General features: G+C 41.9%; 1 protein-coding gene across 2 annotated transcripts in view; it reads left to right on the top strand.

Moving 5' to 3' along the window:
• The window catches only part of MTF1 (metal regulatory transcription factor 1), a 52,008-nt gene that overhangs the window by 12,125 nt on the left and 13,025 nt on the right, over positions 1–26,858 (top strand). Inside the window, exons 2-8 of one of the 2 annotated variants that reach the window (XM_068269024.1) lie at positions 9,753–9,991; positions 15,481–15,612; positions 15,839–15,912; positions 16,000–16,124; positions 16,656–16,733; positions 19,337–19,439; positions 25,043–25,587. In XM_068269024.1, the coding sequence (XP_068125125.1) occupies positions 9,753–9,991; positions 15,481–15,612; positions 15,839–15,912; positions 16,000–16,124; positions 16,656–16,733; positions 19,337–19,439; positions 25,043–25,587 (1,296 nt within the window). Of the gene's footprint in view, positions 1–9,752; positions 9,992–15,480; positions 15,613–15,838; positions 15,913–15,999; positions 16,134–16,655; positions 16,734–19,336; positions 19,440–25,042; positions 25,588–26,858 lie in introns of both variants that reach the window. The other variant, XM_068269023.1, reaches the window with a different exon arrangement.

The raw sequence follows: 26,858 nt of genomic DNA, 5'->3' as shown, positions 1-26,858 counted from the left end.
AGTCACTCCAGCACACCCGTACAGCAGAGGACCTCTAATTAACTCTTTCAGGCTCACTGGTCACCAGGCAGCCAGGTAATTAACCTACAAAAACAAACATGGAGCAGAGTGTAAATCACTTCTCCGTATTTCAGAGAGTTCGCTAAAAGAATGTGGGAAGTTAATGGGGAGAAGTGTGTATCCAGGCAAAGAAAGCGTCAACAATATATAAAAAAGTGCCAGCCTAAGCATTGTTCTCTAAAATTGACAGTCTCTGGGGGGGAGGGGAGGGCTTCTTCTAGAAATCTTATCTGGTCTCTTTCTGTGGTTACACTATCCTCCAGGCTGCTGCTTTCCCCTCCAAACATCTCCAACCACAGCTGGTTGCAGGCTACTGTGCATGCAAGGTCTCATCTGTGCACCTCTCTTGCTCATGTAGTCTGGAGCATTCTGCGTTTGTGTAGTTTAATTATGCGTGAACTGCGCAAGCACAGAATCATCCTGGCCTCTGGAGCACGATTGAGAGAGGTGTACACGTGCCCGCAGCCAGCGTCGGGGATCTTTCGGAGAGAATAGCAACACACTGGAGCAGATTGGAACTACAGCAAGGGACCTGATAGATTGCTGGAAGAAGTCCCAGCTAAGTACAGGTAGTCCCCAGGTTACGAACGGCCAACTAACGAACGACCCGCCGTTACGAACGCCCGCCGCGATGACGTCACGCAGCCCGGGGACTACCTCTTGTGCCCCCTTTTCTAATGCAGAGTATGCGCAGCAAGTCTCACTTCTTCCATGGCGGCTCCAGGCCAAGCAGCGGCATCCTCTCTCCCCTCAATATTCCTCCCGGCGGCTTCACTAGTAGCGTCACGTAATGACGCAATCAAAAAAAGAAGAGGAATGGTGAAGGGAGAGAGGACGCCGCTGATTACCCCGGAGCCGCCATGGAAGAGGTGAAACTTGTAGTGGCTTCTGCTGCGCATACTCTGCATTAGGGGGCACAAGGAGAGACAGAGGGGGGCAGAGATGACACAGATGACACTGGAAGCACAGGGGACAGAAATGGCACAGCGTCCCGACTTAAGGACGGATTCAGGTTAAGAAAGAGCCTACAGTCCCTATTTCATTCGTTAACCGAGGACTACCTGTAAATCTAACTCCCCTCCCCCAATGAGCAACGCGATAACATGTGAATCGCGGTGCTCATTTCCCACATTGCAATCATCGCACGATCGCACTCAGTTCCTGGTGGCTATATGTCATGGGTAGTGGAAATTGTAGGTTGTGTGATCACATCGCGATTGCGCTTTCTAGTGGGAAAAGGCCCTTACTTCCCCACCCGGCTACTTTTTCATACCACCCGGGTAAAAAAAATTTCTGGGGAGAACACTGAGCCATATACCGGCTGTATCCTGCGCCCAAGTCTCCTGCGCCGATTCCTCTCGTACGTTGTAGAGTATACTGCTGGGAATACACTATGAGGTTTTTTTTTTTTTTTGGCAGTTAGATATCTCGATAGATAACATCCGACAGGTCCGATCTGAGTTTGATCGATTTTGTCATAGAAGTGAATGGAAATTGATGGGAAAATCAATCGGAAAGTAAATCTGCCCTCCCCCCCCAAAAAAAAAATGTCATTGTGTATTTCCAGCATAATACTACTGTGTAACTTAATTTTGTAGTCATGGATCCCAAATTTAACAACCTATCAAATGAATTGATTTCATGAACAAAGATTACATTTGTATACAACTTTTGCATAAACCTATATAAGGTTCCTGTGTTCACATCAGTTATACAGTCACACTCGGCTATGCATATTTTGTTTTAAAAATGCGGTGACTGCTTTGCTGCAGCAGCTCGAGTCTCCTATTTTCTGATTGGCTTATTTAATTTTTGTGGACTACGCTCTATTACTGTATATACAGGCTATTTATGATGACTATCATCTTAGAAATAGAACATTTTATCATATTTTCTCTTTTAATTACAGTTTAAATTTATTAGGATTTGCAGTCGGTGCATTTTTTTTTTCCCGACTCCAACTCCAGGTACCCAAAATTGCTCAGACAATGCTGTCTTGTTCCATACATGTTTTCTGGTACAGCAGCCAAATGGCTATCTTTTTCTAATTTGTTCGGCACAAATTGCTGCCAAGTCCTGCTCTCTGCCCCTAAGAACAAGCATTTGTTTTGCCCTGTTGATGATTCTGGACGATAAAGTTTTCCTTACCATATATCGTTTTACTTTAAAGGAATACTGTAGGGGGGTCGGGGGAAAATGAGTTGAACTTACCCAGGGCTTCTAATGGTCCCCCGCAGACATCCTGTGCCTGCGCAGCCACTCACCGATACTCCGGCCCCGCCTCCAGTTCACTTCTGGAATTTCAGACTTTAAAGTCTGAAAACCACTGTGACTGTGTTGCCGTTTCCTCGCTCCCGCTGATGTCGCCATGAGCGTACTGCGCCATACCCAGTATGGTCTGTACCTGTGCAGTACGTTCCTGGTGACATCAGCGGGAGCGAGGACACGGCAACGCAGGCGCAGTGGTTTTCAGACTTTAAAGTCTGAAATTCCAATAGTGAACCGGAGGCGGGGCCAGAGCATCGGTGAGTGGCTGCGCGGGCACAGGATGTCTGCGGGGGACCATTAGAAGCCTCGGTTAAGTTCAACTCATTTCCCCCCCAACAGTATTCCTTTAAACTATATTAAAACATACCTGAACTGAAAAAACGTGAAGTTACATGTCACAAATGACCAGTGAGACATGACATTGCACATGTGTTTACGGGTTTTGGCATTTCTTTGAGAAGTCAGTTAAATCTACCAGACCAAAGGTAATGTATTTCCTTGCATCTGTTAGTTTGTTTAATTCAGAGTCAATTTAGTTTTTCCCTTGAGGAAAGAAAAACACAAAGCTTTTGCTGAAGTTGGGCATAAAGCCAGTTAGCAGACTGAACGGAAACAAAATTGGAGAAGTGATAAGTTGGCCGTAAGCTAGATTTCCTTTTTCATTTTTTGCTGTATGCTTACTAATTCCTATCCCAACTACCGCAGATGAAGCTGGAAACATGGGTGCAAATGCCGCCTTGGAAACAAGGGGCTGCCATAGGTGGCCATTGTAAAAACCTTGATTTGTGACGAGTAGAATTTTAGGTGCACCTGATTTGCGGCAGCTGAGGTAGGTTAAAGTTTAGGCAACATGGCGGAATGTGTTAGCCACCACCTGGGGGTGTTAATGGTTAGGTGATTGGTAGAGGGAGGGTTAAGGGTTAGGTATCGGTAGAGGGAGAGTTCTGTGTGAGAGTAGGGTTAGGTTAAAGCGGAATAATAACCCTGCATTTCAACTTTGCTCTAAAACATTATTTACAGCATATTATATGCAACCAGCATTTTTTTTTTTACTAGACCAGCATTGGAAGGGTTAAACACAGAGGTTTAAAGTTCCGTGGAGAGATATGCAGAAGTTCAGATTGTTACATTCTATTTAGTTAAATGTATCTATTGAGAAATGTTACACACTTTTTGGCTGTCCTCCAGCTCCTTCTCAGAGAGAGTGAGTCACATGCCACACTTAGATACATTTATGTAAACCAAATGTATCTATGTCAGCTTCGGATGCGTCTGCAGAAATCTCCAGGAACTTTAAAGCTCTGTGTAACCCTTCCAATGCTGGTCTAGTAAAAAAAAAATGCTGGTTGCATATAATATACTGTAAATAATGTTTTAGAGCAAAGTTGAAATGCAGGGTTATATTCCGCTTTAAGTCATTGTAAAGTATTGAAAAAGATTACTTGTTTCGCTATCAGAATTAACCTCTCTGCAACCACCTAACACCGATTGGCGGTAGCAGAGTGGCTCTCCTGGGCCCGCCTAACGCTGTTTGCTGTCAAGGCAGTCTCGCAAGATTAGCAGGGAACAAGCACGTGCTCGAGCGCGCGAAACAGGCTGCAACAAAGAATAAAAATGTAATTTGTATGTTTACAGTGCTGCGATCTAGAGCAGTGCTGTACAAAGGACATGCCTGCTGCCTAACTGTCCCTAAAATGGGCTACCAGTCTAATCCCAACCATAGTCCTATGCCATCTAGGCATAGTGTAGCATTCCGATCGCAGTCTAGGACCAATTTAGCAAGAGGGGGAAAAAAGGACATACACTTTTTTTTATTTTTTTTTTATTTAGGATTATTTTTTATAAAAAAAAAAATAATAATAAAGATTGTAGTAGCGATCTAATCTCCACTAAACCTATCACCAGTCCTCAAGGGCTGAGGTCCTCACACATTTTTGGCATAGCTCAAATTAATTGATGGGACAGGTGTGGTTCATCAAGTAGAGCACATTTTTTTCAGTCCATCCTAAACACTGGCACGGATCTGACCTTTGAGGAATGGAGTTAGACACCTGTAGCCTAAACCCTCGTACATGCAGTAGATGGCTCTCGGACTAGTATCTAGTGTGTATATGGTGGTCCTGATTCATTACCAAGAGTTTGAGTGCTGCACCGTCATTGTCCTTCTTATCCTATCAGCTCTGTCATTCACCACTATTCACCCTCCACCCCGCTCTATAGCAGCTGAACTTGTCATTAGCCTGTAGGCATGCAAAGTGTCTCCACGGCTCTCTACAGTCTGTACCAAACTGTCACCTGAGGGATACAGTCCTGATCCCTTTGGGTGACAGTAATTGTGTGTTTGCTCTCGATCATTGGACATGCATACTGCTGGGTAGCTGGCCTAGCTGCCTCTTCTGCCTTATGGTGGGTAGTTAAAGCGGACCTGAACTTCCTTTCTGCTCTAAAAGATGCACAACAGCATAATATTCTTTAAAGAAAAAAATTTCTTTGTTACAGCTGATAAAAATAAATCTGCACTGTTTCTACTTCCTGCTTCCATGGAAGCAGACATATTGTTAAAGGGAACTGAGCACATTCTCTTTCACTGGAATTTCTCCTGGCATAGAAGCTGCCATGTTCCCCCCCCTCCCCGTCTCACATTCCTTATTTACAGAAGTCAGAGATGCTATCTTGAGACATTGACGCACACAATGTCATTGAAGAAACAGACCCAATTACTCGCCCCCTTTGTTAATGAAAAGGTATTGTCTATGTAATGGTAATTAGCTCAATAAAACAATTAGGTTCCTGAAAGCTCTGCGGCTGGGGATGGTCGGTCAGGCCTGCTGAAACAGGCTAATTAAACTTCTTTGAATGTAAAATACAAGGTAAAATGAAAGTTTATTTTAATAATGAAACAGATTGTCGGCATGCATTTTTCATGTGCTATAGAAATTTCCTGAGTGATAAAAAGGTGCTCGGTTCACTTTAACATCCTGAGCTTTCAAATCTGTCATGGCAGTCAGGTGACATGGGGAGTGAACACATTCCAACTTGTGATTAGACACAAATGAGGGGTAATTAGACAGGCTAAACTCTCTAAATACAGGATCTTCTCAAAATTAGCATATTGTGATAAAGTTCATTAATTTCTGTAATGTACTGATAAACATTAGACTTTCATATATTTTAGATTCAAATACACACAACTGAAGTAGTTCAAGCCTTTTTATTGTTTTAATATTGAAGATTTTGGCATACAGCTCATGAAAACCCAAATTTCCTATCTCAAAAAATTAGCATATTTCATCCGACCAATAAATGAAAAGTGTTTTTAAAACAAAGTCAACCTTCAAATAATTATGTTCAGTTATGCACTCAATACTTGGTCGGGAATCCTTTTGCAGAAATGACTGCTTCAATGCGGCGTGGCCTGGAGGCAATCAGCCTGTGGCACTGCTCAGGTGTTATGGAGGCCCAGGATGCTTCGATAGCGGCCTTAAGCTCATCCAGAGGGTTGGGTCTTGCGTCTCTCAACCTTCTTTTTACAATATCCCACAGATTCTCTATGGGGTTCAGGTCAGGAGAGTTGGCAGGCCAATTGAGCACAGTAATACCATGGTCAGTAAACCATTTACCAGTGGTTTTGGCACTGTGAGCAGGTGCTAGGTTGTGCTGAAAAATGAAATCTTTATCTCCATAAAGCTTTTCAGCAGATGGAAGCATGAACCCATTTTTGAACCAGAAACAGCGGCAGAAGCGCCTCACCTGGGCTACAGAGAAGCAGCACGACCTGGCACCTGCTCAAGTGCCAAAACCACTGGTAAATGGTTACTGACCATGTTATTACTGTGCTCAATTGGCTTGCCAACTCTCCTGACCTGAACCCTATAGAGAATCCGTGGGAAATAGTGAAGAGAAAGTTGAGACCCAAGACCCAACACTCTGGATGAGCTTAAAGGAGTTATCCGGGCTAAATTAAGAAAATAAACGCTACTTACCGGGGGCTTCCTCCAGCCCCAAGCTCCCAGGACCTCCCTCGCCGCACCTCTGCGCGCAGCCGTTCGCCGGAGCTCCGTCCCGGTCCCCGGCGATGACGTCAGAGCGACATTCAGAACTACTGCACCTGCGCGGTCTGCTCCGGCCCGCGTGGCGGTGATTGACAGCGCCACTCGTGCTGGCGCAGTACAGAGCGACCTGGAGGTCGCTCTGATGTCATCGCCGGGGACCGGGACGGAGCTCTGGCGAACGAATAAAAGGCTTGAACTACTTCAGTTGTGTGTATTTGAATCTAAAATATATGAAAGTCTAATGGCGACGGAGGTCCTGGGAGCTTGGGGCTGGAGGAAGCCCCCGGTAAGTAGCGTTTATTTTCTTTATTTAGCCCGAATAACTCCTTTAAGGCCGCTATTGAAGCATCCTGGGCCTCCATAACACCTGAGCAGTGCCACAGGCTGATTTCCTCCATGCCACGCCGCATTGAAGCAGTCATTTCTGCAAAAGGATTCCCGACCAAGTATTGAGTGCATAACTGAACATAAATATTTGAAGGTTGACTTTGTTTTAAAAACACTTTTCATTTATTGGTTGGATGAAATATGCTAATTTTTTTGAGATAGGAAATTTGGGTTTTCATGAGCTGTATGCCAAAATCTTCAATATTAAAACAATAAAAAGGCTTGAACTACTTCAGTTGTGTGTATTTGAATCTAAAATATATGAAAGTCTAATGTTTATCAGTACATTACAGAAAATAATAAACTTTATCACAATATGCTAATTTTTTTAAAAGATCCTGTACATACAGGGTGCATTTCTCTGTTTTCCTTCTGTCCTGTGCAAGAGTTCAGGTACACTTTAGGCCAGAAACCCACTAGGAGCTATTTCTAATCACTAGTGATTTGAAAAAGCTCTTGCTAATGCAATGCTATGGGGGATTTTTATAAAATCAAATCACTCAAGTGGGATCACACCCATAGCATTACATTAGCAAGAGTTTTCAAATCGCAAATCGCTCCTAGTGGGTTTCTGGCCTGAAAGGAATACAAGTAGAAAGCAGCTTTTTGCAAGTTGCAGCAAGAACAATAGCAGTAGACCAAATAATTTTCAACTCGGTGGATTGTTGAGGGGCAAGCGGCTGATATTGGGGGACATCAGTACATAGGGTAGATTATCAACTGCAATGGCTATGGCTGCTCCCACACACGATTGACACCCACAGAGATCATTATTCGATTCCTTTCATTGCAAAGACAGCCTAGCGACATGTTCTGTTGCTATGATGGTAGGAGGAGAGATTATAGGCAAGGTAAGCAGGGCAACATGGTTGGCTGAGACGATCCAAAACTTTGGATCTTTTGGCAATGTGTTGGGGTGGCTGTACACATTCTCTCAGCAGAGATGGCTTGAATTCTTGTGTGTAGGCTGCTCAATTACAGAAACCAGATAGGTAAAGCGTTAAGTTGCAGCCAGTTTACAGTACAACATTTTAGTATTTTCTCTAGTCAGTGGATCTTGCTGCTGAAAAATTCTTACCGTCTGGTAGTCTGGACTAAGTGGCTTCTGAATTTCAAATTAGTCTACCCCATTCATTACTGTGATAATTTATGTGTTGCCTCTCTTCCAGTGAACTCCTATAACCTCTGCTACACCTACTATAAGCATCCCCATAAAATTACACCTATGCCATAATCCACAGTATATGAGTTTGTTTTGCACTGTGAATATCCACTGCTTTCACAAGTACAACAAATTTTCTAGTTGACTGGAAATTGTTGAGTTAGTAAAAGCAAACGTGTATGTGTGTGGGCGGGTGCATAGTGTGACTATGCAGTATTTAATCTAGTGTTGCACAACCAGAGAGCGGGTGGGTCTCTTATAAGTTGTGTGCAGTTTCATTTTGACAGAGGAGCTGACCTATATTTTGAATGTTAAGATTATGTTGGTTGGTGCACACACAAATTTTAACAGAGACACCTTAGGTTCGATAAACATCAAATCTAACAAAAATCTATTACAAACAAAAATTAGGCCTCCTCAGTTGATGATTATTTGTTCCATTGTGGGAACAGTGAGAAGAAAAGGCTCAAATTAATTAATTTAGGGGCAGATCACGCCTTATGATTTGGGCACTGCCATAGGAATTGCTGGTATTGCAGCACTGGGGCAGTCATTTGGGCAGCGGGTCAATTATGGCTATGACAGATGGTGTTAAATTGCAGCTATGGTGGGTGCCTGTGTTCTGTAATGCTACAGCGGAACTACAGGTTTCAGATTTAGCAGTGGGTCAATTGCAGCTATAGTGGTTGGGGGGGGGGGGGAGTGTTAGTTGTAGGTCGGGGTGGTTAATGCGAGAGTTAGGTTAGGGTGAGTAGTACGTCACTACAACCTCCCTCCTGCATCCTCATTTGGAGGGATGATCAGGCACAGTTCTGCTACACTTCTCCTCCCAGAAGACAGCACACCCTGGTCTACAGGGCCATGTGACTGCTGCTGTTCCCCTCCAAATAAAGTTATTCAGCAGCATTTTTAATCAATTAAACATACTGTAGGTTATATGACTGGAATTAACAAAACCTATAACTTTTACCCTCACCCCCCAAAAAATGGTTCCATTTACATTGTTGTGCTGCAGTAGTGGTATGTGATTTGGAACAATCACACCGCACCGCAGCAGAAAGTTGCACCATGCGTTATAGCTGCGGTGGGAGCATAGAAAATTAATACATGACTTATGGTGCACCGCGGTGCGTGTGTTCCTTCTTTGTTGTCCAGAGCACTTCCGTTGCATCATGCTGCACCACAAACAGTGGGGCATGTCTCAGTCTCATAGACTTTGATGGCTACTGTGGCAGGGGAGTACTGTGATGCAATATTATGCAGTAAGTGTAAAAGGGGCCTTAAAGTTAATGTGAAGTGAAATAAAAAACAAAACAAAAACAGATATTCACCTATGGAGAGGGAAGGCTCTGGGTGATCTAGATCTTTCCGCTTCCTCTTACAGTCTTTGCGTTCCAGCATTGTCACCCCCGCAAGATTTTAAACCAATTGGTCAAATACAGCTCTGAGTATCCTCTGAAGGCTTTAGGAGCCCGAGAACGCCCGAAGAAAGCTCGCTCAATACTGCGCAAGTGTGATCAGGCACTCGCGCATGTGCAGTACAGAGCTGCCCATCTTCCATTCAATTCTGCTGCCATGGGAAGACAGGTGGCTTTGTACTTAATATGCGCAAGTACTAAAAATTACTACTTTTTACTAGTGCTTTTTTCAATTCAAGTACTGAAAAGTGTTTTTTTTTTTTTTTCCAAAACTGGATGAAAAATTGTATCCTGGTAGACACCTCAGAAGAAAGGTTAATTGGCTAATGGCCAATAGTTTTCCGATTTCGCTGTCTGTAATTGGAAGTAGTGGAGTAACATATTGCTGTCATTTTTGTGTTTCAGGTAAAGCGGTATCAGTGTACATTTGAAGGCTGTTTGCGGACATACAGCACCGCAGGAAATTTACGCACCCACCAGAAAACACACCGAGGGGAATACACATTTGTCTGCAATCAAGAGGGATGTGGGAAAGCATTTCTTACCTCATACAGCCTCAAAATCCATGTGCGTGTGCACACTAAGGAGAAACCATTTGAATGTGATGTGCAGGGCTGCGAGAAAGCTTTTAACACCCTTTACAGGTAAGGATCAATAACTTATTTTATTTAGTGCCACCACTCTACCACATTCTCTTATTGGTACATGTAAATGAATACAAAGGGATTGTACAATTTCTCAAAGTATTTAAGTTACCTGATCTTACATTTTCCACATTTGTTTGTTCAGATTTTGAAAGGTATTGCTCATTTTTATCCCATGTAGACCTAGCTAGTGTCTATGCCCTGTGTTAGTGCTAGCTCACATAGTGGGGTTCAGTTGATGAACAGCATGGTTTTTTTTTTTTGTATGCTGCTATCTGGACCTCTATTTATCATTCATTCTGTAGAGGCTCTATGGCGTATAATAGGGCAGAAGGTATTCTAGTTTCACAACTGTCACCTTATGTTACCTGAAGCATGAAGCTGAGATTCCTGGCCCTCTTCCTTTTATAGCATAGTGTTATATCAATTTAGAAACCCTCCTTTTATTGTGTGGACTTGTTAATCTGATGAAAGATAACTTACAATTACTAGTTTTGTCAGAATGGTGCAGAGCTGGTTTCTGGCTAGTGCGTTACTGGTATCCAGATGATTGTGCATTGTGGTTGTGGGATATCTTTCTAGATCTGGACTCCATTTTCAAAGCTCTTTCTGAAGTCCACCACACACTATCAGATGGACTTCATTGACTGTTTACCTATGTACTACCATGCCCCACTCAGTCTATCAGATGTCAGTAGACCACTGTTACTTCTAATTGTGCTTGATAAAACACAAAGCTGTAAGAACACCAAGTACAAAGCTAGCCATGGTGGAAGATTTCTGCTGATATCAGAAAAGATAGCGATCATTTACCAGATCTACCACAAACTTGTATGGGATGTGGCCAACATTTTCTGATCATTAAAGGGGCAGTTTAGTGAAAATTATTATTTTCCATTAATCACATATCAGTTATTTAATATGGAGAGCATTCGTTTCTCCACAGATATTGTGTTAAAGTGGATAACACTTTCTGCTTTTTTATGCTACGTACACACATGCGACAACGATCGTTCGTTGAGGACGATGAACGAACTTTTAATTGACGAAAGAACGACCGAAGTAAAGTTAGTTGTAAAAAGTGTGTAACGATCACATCGTTAGAACGAACGTTACACCACGTAAAAGCACTTTATGCGCCTGCGCATAAAATTGTAAAGTTCCTTGGAGAAAAAGTGAAATGCGCATGTCCAGCCTAGTACGAACGATCGTTTCCAACGATGTACCACTTTTGCTAACGATCGTCGGTGGTAAAAATCCGCCAAGACAGAACTTTGTTTTGTAGCGATTTGCCTCGTTCGTCGTTTGCCTTAATAGTCGTTGGTTCGTTTTTTGTAACGATCGTCGTTGGTAAAGATCGGGGAACGATCGTTACAAACGACTATAGTCGCATGTGTGTACGCACCTTAAGACAGCTGAGCTGCATCATTAGCATACTAAGTGACGGACTTCACTGATAGTAGCAGACATTCCAGCTGATTTATAACGGCTGGCTCACTCACTACAGAGATCCCTGCTGTTCTCACATGTAACTAGCTAAGTAAATAAACGGGCTGCTAAGTAAGTAACTAATTAGCAGCCTGTTTTATCTATTTACTTAGCTAGTTACATGTGAGAACAGCACGGCTCTCTGTAGTGAGTGAGCCAGCCGTTATAAATCAGCTGGAATGTCTGCTACTATCAGTGAAGTCCGTCGCTTAGTATGCTAATGATGCAGCTCAGCTGTCTTAAAAAGCAGAAATAGTGTTATCATCTACTTTTTTTTTTTAACACAAGGGCCTCAATTCACTAAGATCATGCTAGAGATAATAAGGCAAGAGAAAACTTACCTCCACACGTGAGAGAGTTATCTTACCTCTTCATTCCTTAAGTTACCTCTCCTGTAGTTAATTTACCTCCTCTGTAGTTAATTTACCTCCTCTGTAGTTAATTTACCTCCTCTGTAGTTAATTTACCTCCTCTGTAGTTAATTTACCTCCTCTGTAGTTATTTTCACATGCAGCTAATTAACAGCCGATCTTTAACTCTGGAGTTATTTTAAGGATTCAAGAGTTAATTTAAAGACAGAAGAGTTAACTTTAGGCTTGCCTGAGGTAAAATGTTTCCTGAATACTACATGCCTTATCACCATGGTAACAACTCTAGAAGAGTTATTAAAGACAGGAGATAAGTTTAGTGAATTGAGGCCAAGGTCTATAGAGAAACGTATGCTCTCCTTATTAAATAACTGTTTACCTATGTACTACCATGCCCCACTCAGTCTATCAGATGTCAGTAGACCACTGCCACTTCTAATTGTACTTGATAAAACACAAAGCTGTAAGAACATACAGTACAAGGCTAGCCATGGTGGAAGATTTTCTGCTTATATCAGAAAAGATAGCGATCATTTACCAGATCTACCATAAACTTGTATGGGATGTGGCCAACATTTTCTGATCATTAAAGGGGCAGTTTTCGTGCTGTTCTCACATGTAACTAGCTAAGTAAATAAACGGGCTGCTAAGTAAGTAACTAATTTTTTTTAACACAAGGTCTATGGAGAAACAGATGCTCTCCTTATTAAATAACTGATATGTGATTAATGGAAAATAATAATTTTCACTAAACTGCTCCTTTAAATGATTGATATCATGATTGTATAATCCAATACAAAAAGTGAGGATGTCTCAGGAATGACATATCCCAAACATAAAGTGAAAAGTATGTATCTAAAGCTGTGTAACCACGGTAGGCGAAAATCAGCCGAGGTGGCTGATGATAACCTCCTCTTCACCCAACTCCCTTGTTACGTCAAACCTGTGCCGCTGCATCGACCATGGACATCCCCCCCCTCCCCCGCATAGCAACAGAACATGTTGCAGTCTCGGCTCTGCAATGTCGCCTGGCGGATCAGGTCCTGATGCCCACCAGGAAACATTCCTTGTACAAGGCTGTAAGGGGATCTGTAAGAAAAAAAGAGCTCCTGGGGGGGGGGGTACATACCTTGGGAGGGAGAAGCCTCTGGATCCTAACGAGGCTTCCCCCATCCTCCAATGTCCCTCCGTTCCAGTGTTGTAAGTCACCGGAGATCCTGCCAGGCTCCAGGATCAAAACAATCCTGTATGAGCCTCGAGCAGGCACAGTAGTGGTTTTCCTTCAGGCTTGGCCCATAAACCTGAATAGACGCTATGTAATACGTAATGATGGGGGAAAACCGCCGCTCCTCCCCTCCCAGAACATGATGCAGGGATAGTAGATTGGCGGCGAACAATGACGCAATGCTGCCCGGCGGGTCTCCATAGCAACATCCAAAAGCTGCCAGAGGAGGCTAGTGACGGTTGGTGAGTGGAGACGAGGATGGGCGTGGACGAGAGGGAAAGGACCAATCGGAAGTGCGCAATGTATCCCTATGGAAGTTTTAGTGGTGATCGGCGTTTGTTTCCCGTCCATGATAAGGCATGATATAGAAGTGGATTTATGTTGAATATACTGGTAACAGGTACAGTGATTTTGGGGCTGAACATTTGCCTGGAAATAGCAGTTTTATAAATAATGGTAAGGAATAGCGCAGCCAATAGCTATCCTATATGAGTGATAGGTCTATGGACCAGTGGGGAGACTAGAAAAGAGGGTGGGTCAGAATGGATATAGCCCACCCCCCAGGATAATATACAAGGCTAGCGAGTAGAGTAGTTGATGACTGAGTTGGAGAGCACATGCTCTCATTTTTTGTGATTGCAAAGTATTTTCTCCAATGCACCTAGCACGAAATGCTTTTTCCCTGAAGATGGCTCCATTTTTAGGGGTTAAAACATGTTGGATTTGGTGGGGAGTTTTCTTTTTTGAATATGAGAACAAATAAGCAATCTATTTCAGGTCTAGGTTCTGATCTAAAGCAAACTCACCTTATTGGTAGTACAATTGATCCAAATATAATAAACCTTGCCTTATGTCAATCATCAGCATGGAATTTTAATGAGGAATTAATAAGTTATGTTTTATATATATATTGATACTTCTCAAAGGGATCAACTCTGTGTGATGATAAAAATCAGTCTGTGTTTTGTTTTGTTGTTCCTCCAGACTTAGGTGGAAAAAGTCAAGCCTGATCGGATCTGCTTTACTGTGCATGTGTAGACATCGCATGCCAGTGAAATAGAGCAGATCGGCTCGGTTATTACTGCCTGAGCCTGAAAGAAAACCACTACTGTGCCTGTGTGAAGCTCACACAGGATTGTTTTGATCCTGGAGCCCAGCACTGCCGACAAACTTCGGTGGCTGCAAGCAGAGGACAGGGGAAGCAGCACTGTGTTATGGTGCATTTGGGATGAGTTGAATTTGGATGGGTGGTTTACAGGTCACTCTAGCCCTCAGCTGAAGTTGTGCTTGTGCAGCAGGTTGTAGAAAAAGTGGTAAGCTCCATGTATAGGCATGTGAACAACAAAAAATAAGTTCTGAATGCAGTCTGACAGACTACGGCTCTGTCGGCCTGTAGACATACATTAGACATCTATGGTTCTTGCTGGGGGTTATTCTTTCCTGCCTATGCACTTTTTAAAGCCCCAAATCAGACACAGCTCTAAAAATATCACATAACTTGGTAATTTGAGATGGTCAGTGACAATTTTGTCTGGCTTGCTTGAAAATTGTAAGCAGCTTATAGTTGGGCTAATCAAGTGCCTTTTCTGTCAATTTAGAGTTTCAAGCTGCATACAGTTTGCATTAAACATGCATGCAAACCCTGAATGTAGCATGTCGTTGACCATTTCTGTTAGTAATCATAGTTCTCAGGTGTTTTGTTTTTCTGTGTAAAATGAGGATTTTGCAGCTAAAAAAATTTCCTCATTTGATATCTTGATCACATGATTAAAAGCAGCTGAGTCATGGTGCCCATTCACGGTAAAACGTTTTTTCATCCAATCTTACCATTTCTATGTAGTATAAGGGTAAATTAAATGAATATACTCGAAGGATAATTTAGGCAGTTCCCTTGTATTACATAGAAATGGTAAGATTGGATGAAAAAAAAATTGTACCATGTATGGGCACCATAAGAGAGTCCGCTTTTATGCTGTTCTGTTACTACTGTCACCAGAATTGCATCAATACCACTGTTCAGATTGCAAGGGGAAAGGCATAGTCTGAATCTGCTTGACCAGATTTATGGCTATCTCACATTGGGTCACTTCTGGGGAGCTTTTCAGTGCTTTGCTGATTGCGATAAATAGTCAAAATCACGAAAATTTGGGAAACACAATTGCCTGTTTTTGCTTTCTGTGAACCAGTTCATACAGCATATAGCACAGACAGTACGAGGCTCTGGTGGCAGAAGCGTCAGGGCTCCTGACCAGGCATTTTACAAGGGATTTATGTGACATCAACTAATCAAGGCGTTATTGACTGATGTAACCAAGTTCTGCCACATCTAGGAAAACATTTGTGCCTGAAATAGATACTTACATTTGTTGTGCAGTTTGAACTTCTGATATGATTCTTTGTTTCTGCAGGTTGAGGGCACACAAAAGGCTTCACACCGGTGAAACATTTAATTGTGTGACAGAGGGCTGCAGCAAATATTTCACCACACACAGTGACTTAAGGAAGCACATTCGGACTCACACTAGAGAGAAACCTTTCAGGTGGGTCTTCACTACTGAAAACATGCTATCATCTACACCCTAGCAGGAATAACCGCCTCCAAACAGGCCGTAAATTTCGATCACTGCCCGAAAGTGGTTAATTAACTACTGTAAATGTATTTTCTGTAGCCATCGTGTTTTTTTCTTTTATATAGATTTGCTTTAATGTTGTGCTATATGGCAATAAAGGGTTTTTTTTTTTTTCTTTTCTTCCTTTTCCCACCAGGTGTGATCATGATGGTTGTGGGAAAGCCTTTGCTGCCAGCCATCACCTTAGAACGCATGCTAGAAAGCACACGGGTAAGTCCTGGACTGTATCTGACTTCTGGACAGTAGAAGTGTGTGAAAGCCATATACTGATTGTAATATTTACATCCACCCTGGCAGGGGAAAGACCTTTTCTCTGCAGCAGTGATGGATGTGAGAAGACGTTCAGTTCTCAGTACAGCTTGAAGAGTCACATGAAGGGACATGACCTTGCTAATTTAGACGATCCATTCCCCCATCACGAGGTATCTGAGGTATTACAGTAAATATGTACAAAGAGACGTTCTAAAAAGCATTCATTATTATGTATCACATTGTTTATATTGGCTCTACAGTCATATTTTTGTCAGGGAGCAGTTTCAAATGGTGAGCATTTATCAAGCAGATGTTCCTTGGATAATTATGGATGTGTTTGACCTGTTGGAAGTTTTTGTCTCGTTTTCCCATGCTTTGTGCTGGCAAATGCTGGAAGAAGCTGTAACTATACCACTACTACTACTTTAGCTCCTCTAATAATTTAGTAGAAATGATACAAGGGATCTTTTGGGTTGCTTACATGAAAATGAGGGAAAAAATGCTGTGGTATCTTCTGTTTTCCTTTACTAGCTATTTAAATATATTGTAATGTTAGATATTATACTCAGCCTTCTAGCCATAAAATGCAAACTGCACAATTGGAACTTTCTCCTTTCTATACTTGCTCAGCATGAAACCCATTGCTCAGACATTTCATGCTTTAATTAGGGTCACTCACAGTGTTGTGTGTTGTGTTGCAGGATGCAAACCACTGGCTCTGTCTTAGTGATTTAAGCACTTTATCAACTGATTCGGAACTTCGAGAAAATGCTAATGCGGTAAGTATATTAAAATAAACTTTCTAAAGCAAATTGTTTCTCTAAGAATCAATACACACAACGGCACCTATGCAATTCACTTTTTCTCCTTTAGTTTCCTCCAAGTTGATATTTTCACACCTTGTCAATAAAATGCATTTTAAACCCCCAGAAAGCAAGAAAACACACAAAATCAATGTAAAAGTACTTTTTCTACTACTTTTGGTACTTTTTAAGTTGTGACATGCTGAAAAGTTATTTTTAAAGAGCAGATGAAAAATTCTAGGAGAAAATCTGGGAGAAAAAGTGAATTGCATATGGACCATCATCTGTTATGTACTCCGTGAAAAGAACAATGTTTTACATCCTTACTACTAAGAAAGCTAAAATAAGTTTAAAAGTGTACCTGAGCCAAAGTTTTGGTACAAAATCACATACAGGTAGTTCCCGGTTAACAAATGAGATAAGGTCTGTAGGTTTATTCTTAACCGGAATCCATTCTTAGGTGGGAACACTGGTCCACCTCCATCCCCAGTGCCTCCTATGTTACCCCCCTTTGCTTCCAGTGTCCACCTTTGTGCCTCTCTGTTCCCTTCTGTTACCTCTCTTTGCCTTTCTGTCCCCCCTCTGTGCCTTTTGTTCCTCTTTGTCCCCTCTGTCCCCCAGTCTTGAGGAGCTCCCAACGCAGCAGCAGTGCTAGACTCGCCTATCCAGTCTGCATCCTGCAGCCTCTTGTGCACGGCACCACTTCCTGTATGTCATGTGACATGCAGGAAGCCATGCTATACACAAAAGCCAGCAGGTGGTGGAGAGAGGGCAACGGACAGTGCTGGACTCAGTTCGTAGGTGAGTCCAGCACTTCTGCTGCTGCAGGTGTTGTACCAGGACTTAGGAAGTTTGAAGCTGCTTCTTCAAACTTCCCCCAGGCGGAAATGAAGTCATTGTGACTGTGTCGGGTCATTCATGAGTAAGGGATTACTTGTACTTGCCTAAGAGGGAAATATCTGGATCCCAATGAAGCTACCCACGGCATCCTCCTGTCCTCCATAGCCATTTGCAGACCATCCAAAGATTACTGACAACAGCTTGCCAGTAATCTGATAGTGACCGCGCTCCTATTGAAGCCTCCACTCTGCGCCTGTGCAAGTACAGACTTCCTGCGCAGTAAGCCAGAGCTGCTTGTACTGGAGGGTCTATGAGCGACAACGGGGGACCAGAGGACAGTGTGGGAAGCCTCTTTAGGATCCAGAGGTTTCCCTCTGTTTAGGTAAGTATGTGTTTCTGAACCTGAACTTTTGCTTGGGTATACTTTAATCTTTACAATATGTAGAGTTGAACTGAGTAGATGGCTTGTTTTCAGCAATAGAGGAGTTCCTTTTTAAGTCTGGCACACCATTCTTTTACACACCTATTGAGGAATCCTATGTGAATCTCAAATTCAGTTTTGCCAAACACAGAGGCTTTTTTTTTTTTTTTTTTATAGAGATCCACAAAGGCCATGCTCAGAAGCACCTACTTATAGACCTACACTTATTACGGTAGCCTCCATAGAAGTGCATTTGCGCGAAATGGCCTTCAGGCTCTTCCTATCCCCCTGCAGCCACCCACACAGACAAATATAAGGAATCCAGCGCAGGAGATTTGGGCGCAGCCGGCGCCACCATAAACCGTAATAGGAATTACGGCTATAGTGGCGCACAGAGTGTAACTTCGGCGCCGTCAGAAGATGGAGCTGAAGTTACATTTAAAACACTGTATTTCAGGCCCCCAGCAATAGCTGGAAGCCGAATTACATCATTCCCCACTATCCACGTGGACCTAGAGGGGGAATAGTATTTAGCGCGGCTGGGACTTGTGCAGCAGCAGGATCAGCCATATACCGGCTGTATCCTGCACCAAAGTCTCCTGGCGGCCAGTTATCTTGTACACCGCACAAAATCCCCAGAGATGGTTTGTGAACTATGCCTGTAATATACACAGTCTTTATTACTGTTCATGCTCATGAATAAATTGCACAGCAAGCAGTGCCGACCATTTCTACTTTCCCTTTCACACCAATTATTGCATTATCTTAGGTTTCAGATTACCTCTTCAGGGATGTTATGTCATCAGCTTGCCAAAATATAGCAATAAAAATAACATTTTGTGTGTAAAAATGAGGTACTATTAAGTACTCGACTAGCTTATTTACATCATATGAGTAAATCTTCTAATCTCAAAATAGCCTTTGAATTTGTATTAGGGCTCGTTTCCACTATAGCGAATCCGCATGCGGGCACTGCATGCGGATTCGCATAGTCAATGTTAGTGGATGGGGCTGTTTCCACTTGTGCGGCGGCGGGAGCGTTTTTCGGTGCGGCAGAAATCTGCACGGCAGAGCCGTCAGATTTCGCGTGCGTGCGAATCGCCGCTAATACATTTAATAGGGAAATCGCATGCGGCTTTGTCATGCGGATTTCGCGTGCGATTTCGCATGGTTTGATATGGAGCTTTACTCAGGCAGTGACATGGCAGGCGGAAACGCAGCCGCATGCGATTTCTTCTGCGGTGGAATCCAGGCGATTCCGCACCGCAACAGTGGAAACGAGCCCTTAAATAACTTCCATATTTTTTCTCCTTTCTAGAGTCCGGGCCAAACGCTGGGCACCTTGTTACAGCAAAGTATATTTGAGTCCATGTTCCAGAGCCCAGAGAATACAGAAGATAATGAAGTTGAACAGCACGCAGGTATTAGTGAAATTCTGTATATGAAAGCATGGTATAAGTCCTGAGTTAAACTCCTCTCACCATTAACATTAAACTGTTATCCCGATCTCTTGCTCCTTCCTACATCAGTTGTTATTAATTCAAAATGTATAGCCAGTCTTTGTATTGTCTAAAGTGCACAAGTCCTTCAAAGTAGTGACTAGCGATGAGCAAAACGTTTTCCTAATATTCAAATGTACCCTGATCCAAACTTATTCCATTAGTAAACAGCTGTTGGCTTTGACTGGTTTAATAGTCTTACTTTTCTGAGCCAGTGGAAATTTGCCTGTTAGACATTTCTGTTAATCTTTAAAGGGACTCCGAGCAGTGCAAAAACTATGGAAAGATGCATATCATTTTAAAGCTTTCCAATGATATATAAACCGCCACCTTACGCCTTTCATTTTTCGCGATTGAAATTGCCGCGGCCGCGATTTCGATCGCGAAAATAGAGAAAACTAAAAGGCATAGGGCGACAATTTAGGTATCGTCAGAAAGAGGAGAAAGAGAGCTTTAAAATGATATCCATCTTTCCATAGTTACATTGTATTACAGAGGGCGACTTTTTCTCAAAGTCAGCAGCTCCATTCAGCAGAAAAAGTCACCCTGTGTAATACAATGTAACTATGGAAAGATATCCATCTTAAAGCTCTCTTTCTCTTTCTGACGACCCCTAAATCATCGCCCTACGCCTTTTAGTTTTCTCTATTTTCGCGATAGAAATCGCGGCCGCTGCAATTTCAATCGCTAAAATAGCGAAAACTAAAAGGCGTAGGGCGGCGGTTTATATATCATTGGAAAGAGAAGAAAGAGAGCTTTAACCCTCCTGGCGGTTTGTCAAAATCCGCCAGGGGGCAGCAAATACGTTTTTAAAAAAATATATTTTTTTTTTCATGTAGCGAGACTAGGTCTCGCTACATGATAGCCGCTGCTCAGCGGCATCCCCCGAGCCCCTCCGATCGCCGCCGGCGATCGGAGATCAAGAGATCCCGTTCAAAGAACGGGATCTCTTGGAGGGCTTCCCCTCCAAAGTGCTAGCTGCGTGCAGCAAAAAAAATTTATGCAAATCGGCCCAGCGGGGCCTGAGCGGTGCCTCCCGGCGGCATAGCCCGTGCTCAGCACGGGCTTACCGCCAGGGAGGTTAAAATGATATGCATCTTTCCATAGTTTCTGCACTGCTCCGGAGTCCCTTTAAAGGTGGCCACACACGATACAATAAAATGATCCAATTCTACAATAATTCAATTTAAAAAAAATCAGATTTCCTGAAAATTTGAAAGCTTTTTTTTTTTTTTTCCGAGCAAGAAATCTGATTGGCTTTCACGTTTTTTACTCAATAAAAGTTGATCGGGAATGGTGGATTTTTCTGATCAATTTTTATGAAAATTGAATGGTGTGTGGTAGATTGAGAAAATTGCATGGATGTATATATTAAAAAATTGACAGTTTCCATTCTCTTTTTTTATCATAATTGAGGAAAAATTTAACATAGGTGTGTGGGACATTGGTCAGATTTTGGAAATGTTACAATCAGATACATTTATTTCAATTCTTAAATTGAATAGATATTTAAAAAATTGTATGGTGTGTGTGTGGTCACTTTAAGAGTTATGGAAATGTGTTCCACAGCTTTCATGGCTGTCATACTTTTAAGACACTGGCCCAATACAAGCATGCACCTTAAATGTTGTCTGTTCCCTGGTTTGCCAAGCCAACACTGACAATTCCAAGTCAGCATTAACAAAACAATCCCATGGACAATGGAAATCATCATTATGATTGACTGGAAAAGATCAGTTGTTCCCACTAACAGATAAAAACCTCCTAACCAATCAGATCAGACTGATGGGATCGATTCCCCCCCCCCCCCCCCCCCCCCCAAAAAAAAAAAAAAAAAAAAAATTGGTTCTATTAATTTCAACAAGTCTGTTAGCTGGTTTTCGTCTGTTAGTAGGCACGACCAATTGTTCTCAATTATTACGGTGATCGAAAAGTTTTAATAGACTGTGGGTTTGTATTGCTAATGGCCACCTTTTTTAAATGAGTCTAGCATTACTAACCTACCTATTTCTATCAATACAGGTTGTCCTTTGAGGTGCTATTGAACATGCCTATTTGTTCTAAAGCCCAATCTACACGATATGATTCTTTGTACGATTCGATTACGATTAGATTAAATCCAACATTAATTCGATCAATTGAATCGAATCCCAATCGGACATGTCAGATTTAATTGAATCGTAAATAGAATCGTACAAAGAATCGTATCGTGTAGATTGGGCTTAAGTGTTTTCCATGTTTTTAAGTTCTGCTTTGTTCTGTCATGTCATGGCCACCACTCCCTGCGTGACCTTTATTTGTAAAGTAGCTGCAGCCTATTATAGAATTTAAATGGACAGCTAGTTAAACCTGACTGTCAAGCAGTGTACTTGTAGAATTTTTGTGTATGCCTATAAAGGAGGGCTTTTGATGTTTATGAAATGCACAGCACACCTATATTCCAGAGCATTCTATGTAATGCTGTAGCTAATTTTTATGTGTACTGCCTTCACTTGCTTGTGTATTTGACCTGAGCATTTTGAAATATTGGTATACAGTTGACCAAAAAAACTCATTTGTAATAATTTGCTGTTGTATCAGTCTGTGGAACAGAATATTTTGAATTTGTTTTTCACAGTTTAAATTGAATTTGCATATGTATCCTTTTTTACATTCTTGTTTGCATGTTTTATCACTCATTTTTGTGAGGGTTTTTTTTATGTTGTGATTGAAGGCAAGAACAGATTTTTCTGGACCCAAATTTATCGCATATAATGGAAACGGGCCCATTTAAAATTCTTTGTTATGCAAATTTGTGTGCAGCCTATCTACATGAATTCGCATTTAGTGGAAATTGGACTTTAAATGGAACCTGAAGCAAGAGGAATACGGAGGCTGCCATATTTGTTTCCTTTTAAGCAATACCAGTTTAGCTATAGACTCTGAACAAGCATGCAACAGATTAGGTATTTCTGGCATTTCTGCCAAATCTGAAATGAGTAAACTCAGATGAAGGTTTTCCTATATCTTGTTGTACTAAGAGGCTGTGCAAGCTGAAATTTGGGTCAGACGGGTGAGAGGAGGCGTGTGGGATTAAAATTTCAAAATATAAAGAAAATATCTAATCCCAATAAGATGTTGTATTTCAGCCTGGCTATAATGACAGCATTGGTGCTTCAGGGTCACTTTAAAGAGGAGCTGTTAGGTATAAGGTCTCAGAGAAAATAAACACATATATCAGTAGCTAAAGATTGGCTGTACTTACATTACATATGCATTTCACTGTCCACGTTTGGATTTCACAGAATTTGTATATAGTATATGCAGAGATAGATGCTCCTGACAGCTCATGGCAGGCTCCATGTTTTTCTGTCAAATGTGTCGTCATGTCCTGCCTGCTTCCTGATCACAGATAAGCTCCTACTTGAACAACACAGTGTGCAGTGAATATTAATGAGCCATGTGGCTAGGAACAATAGCTGACTCCTGCAGAGTACTCTGCCCCGAGATTTATCAGTGCTACACGCTGGACTGATTACAAGCTTCTGTAACGTCTCATTAGCAGCCGAGGGGAGGGCCCCAGAATGCTTTGCAGTTTAGTATGCGGCTTGCGTCCTTATGGCTCTGTAACAGACTTGCTGATAAGCACACATCAAAGGTAACTGAGATTTTTATCTTCACTAATGGCTTTTGGGCTTCCTTCTAAACTGTTTAACACAGGAGAATAGAGGTTTAAATTAGCTTCTGCAGCCTGACAGTTACTCTTTAAGCTAATAATATGCCTGTGCATTGACAGCTCTAAAATGTTATAACAATTGATGCTGAATTATTTTATGGGCACCAGCCACTTACATTACACGTCTAAGGCCTGGGATCCGCAGCAGCTCTTTTAGCCGCAGTTTGGAATTGTCAGTGGCTTCCAAATAGGTAGACTAATGTAAGTTAATGCAGGTTATTCCACAGTCACAATTGCAATTTTCCCAAATTGGGGGGGAGGGGGTCCTGCAGCAATATTTTATTTAAGAAGAATGTTGCTGAAAAACGCAGTACTTTGTGCTTTTGGAAAGTGTGGCAATTTCTGGAAGCTCCAGTGGCCTGAAAGATCTTTACTCCGGTCTTGATCTTTTCTGCAGCAGCTTGTGTTTTTATCTCTCTCATAGTGCCAAAATAAAGCTAGAAACCCACTAGGAGCAATTTCTAAGGGCTAGTGATTTGAAAAAGCTCTTGCTAATGCAATGCTATGGGGCAGTTTTATAAAATCACATCGCTCATGTGGGATCACACCCATAGCATTACATTAGCAAAAGTTTTTAAATCGCAAAGCGCTCAGAAAATCGCTCCTAGTAGGTTTCTGGCCTAAGGCCTCTTTTCCAAGGACAGTTGATAGGCAGTGAAATGCCTCTCAAACTTTCTCAACTGCTTGCTGCTGCCTGGTACCTGCTTGCTGAGCACACCGTTCAACTGTCCATGGAAAAGAGGCCTAAGGGCTCATTCACACCTAAAATCGCTAACCACTTGTGATTTGCAGTAGCGGCGGCTTCCGCCGGTGATGTTTCCGCGATTTAATACGTTTAGCGGTCCTATATGTGCTAATGGCGATCGCCCCAAAATTGCCGAAAAAATGCATGTAACATGTTAGCGATTAGCAAAAATTGTGTGAACACTGCTATAGAATAAAATAGCACTAGCGTTTTCAAAAACGCTAGCGCTTTAGCGATAAGCGGGAATCGCATGATTCCCGCTTAAGTGTGAACGAGCCCTAAAGGTGTCTCCAGCTTCGAGCAGTTCAGGTGGTCAGCCATCTAACTCTTGCTTGCATGCAGATTTAATGCAGATAACATGCAGCATGAAACAAATTAATTTCCTGTTGATTTATGATTGGCCTAATTCCAAGCTGCATACAGTTTGCATGTGGTATTATTAGCGTTTTATTGACCATCACAATTAGGAATTTTAAAGTGACGGTGAAGCGAAAAAAAGTGTGTGTGGAATTAATAGAATATTAGTAGCAAAGAAAAGTCTCATATTTTGATTTTCAGCTATATAGCTTTTTTTTTTCCTTGCATCATTCTCTAATATTTGCAGTTTACAAACTACACTCTGCATTTTAAACTAGGAAACAGAGCAGAGCTAATGACCCTTTGAACTCCCTTGCAGAAAAATCTTATCTGAAGTTGTCCTTCACTGATTCTTTGATGTATAAGTGCTTCAGAAAATAGCACTGCTCTCTGACTAAATTAGTCAGAGAGCTCAGAGAAACTCTTTTGCATAGAAAACAAGTGAAGTTTCTAAATACTTCCTGTATTGGAAACAATATGAGACTCATATCTGTGCTCCTAATGTTCTATTTCTTAGCTGTACCACACATACAAATCATATCATAAATTTATTTTCACTTCAGATTCCCTTTAATGGGGCTTGGGCTGGAGGTATAATGGCCCATCAATCAAACATTACTGTTTTCTCAAACGGAAAAAAAATATTATGTGACAAATTATAAGTAATATTTATAGTTTGCCCTATAATGATTGTATTTTGCTTTGCAGATGCACTGTTGAAATCGTGGTCTCCTGAACCGCAGACATTAGACCCAGCAGAGACTCGCGCAGCTGAACCTTCACCTCCTCTAGGCACCCCTCTGATTAACCCTCCTGTCGTGTCTGAGGCTCTTCTATCTACTACACCTGGAACAACTTCCATGCCTTTACCACAAGTCAGCATCACATGTGGGAGTCCATCAACCAGCTCTGCGTCATGTACGTCAGCACAGCCTTTGGAAGTGCCTCTCCATAATGGGGGCCAAATCTCTGCCACCCAGGACAACTTCATAACTCAACAAACCTCACAATCCTTAGTAGAAAGCTTGACTGTGGTTGCTAGACCAACCCTGCCTGTGGGAACTGCATCCGATACTGTTCTTCCAACACTGGTGCAGGCTGCAGTTTCCAGTGCCAGCACAGTTTTGAGCAACAACCCTACCATTGCCATAACACAGACTCCTAACACCACCATGCTGCAACCGAGCATAGTTATGGATGAGCAGAATCTGCAGTGGCTACTAAATGGGACAGCACAGAATCATGCCCAGTCTGTAAGTATTTCCAAGCATTTGGAATTGCACACCAGCAGTTCAGACACTTATTAGTCTGTTTCAGTTTTGCATAATTCATTTCTCACTTTGAAGATACCTTAAGAAGGTTTGACTGTGTTACTTTTCAAAATCTTTTGCTTTTAACTTGTAGTTTACCACAGATCAGTTTTCCTGCCCAAGTTTACTACTTCTTTCTACAAAGGGAAAATATAAGAATTGTGGTGATTTTGTTTCATGCAGTGAGAAACTAATCATTTTGTCTGGGAATAAAAGGAGAGTTTTTTTTATTTTTGTGTTTTTGTTTTGTTTTGTTTTTTTGGGCAGTAGGGGCTGGATAATTTGCACTCTGACTCAGGCCTGGAACCCACTAGAAAGCGCAAAACGCTATTGCAATTGCTAGCAATTTATGATAGTATTTTGCAAGCGATTTTGGGAGCAATTTCCATGCTTCAGTATTGAAAATAAAAAGAAATTTGCAGAACTCCTCTGACCTCAGGTATTTTGGCATTGGAATTATGCCTGACTGCTCCACTAATTTGAAATTGGGGTGAAAGATAGCGTGCCCAAGCTATCCAGGCCCTGAAGTGACATTAACCATTTCAGCCTCCCAGACGTGATCCTCACGTCCAGAAGGCTGTTCTGCTGCGGTGCAGCACTTCAGCGTGCTGTCCCCCGGTAGCCCTGGGATCAGTGAATGGGAACATGGTTCCCGATCACCGATCCGTGTCCCCAGCAGAAAAACCGAAGCGCTCTTACTAGAGGCTTCAGTCTTTCTGCAAATAAAATTTTCCGCGCGGCCCCTTGTGCTTTCGGTGATCGAGAAGCACAAGGAGAAAAAAATAAACTCAAGGTGGCCTTCTTGTGGCCAAATAGTAAAACTACATCTACATATTTTTTACATTACAATTTACACATATAATAACATTAAAAATTAACTGTTTATTTCCCACACCAAAATATTACCCAAATAAAATTTTTAATGGGAAAAAAAAAATACAATAAAAAATAAAAATATAAATAGTTATCTAAGGGTCTGAACTTTTTAAATATGCCTTTGAAGGGGGTATACTACGAACATTTTTTAAATTATAAGCTTGTAAATAGTGATGGATGCAAAACAGAAAAAATGCACCTTTATTTCCAAATAAAATATTGGTGCCATACATTGTGATAGGGACAACATTTTAATGGTGTCATAACCGAGACAAACGGGCAAATAAAATACATGGGTTTCAATTATGGTAGCGTGGATTATTTTAAAGCTATAATGG

Source organism: Hyperolius riggenbachi, chromosome 2 (assembly GCF_040937935.1).
Source record: "Hyperolius riggenbachi isolate aHypRig1 chromosome 2, aHypRig1.pri, whole genome shotgun sequence".
Lineage (NCBI taxonomy): Eukaryota > Metazoa > Chordata > Amphibia > Anura > Hyperoliidae > Hyperolius > Hyperolius riggenbachi.
Note: the sequence above shows the minus strand (reverse complement) of the source record. Positions and strands in the feature narration are given on the sequence as shown.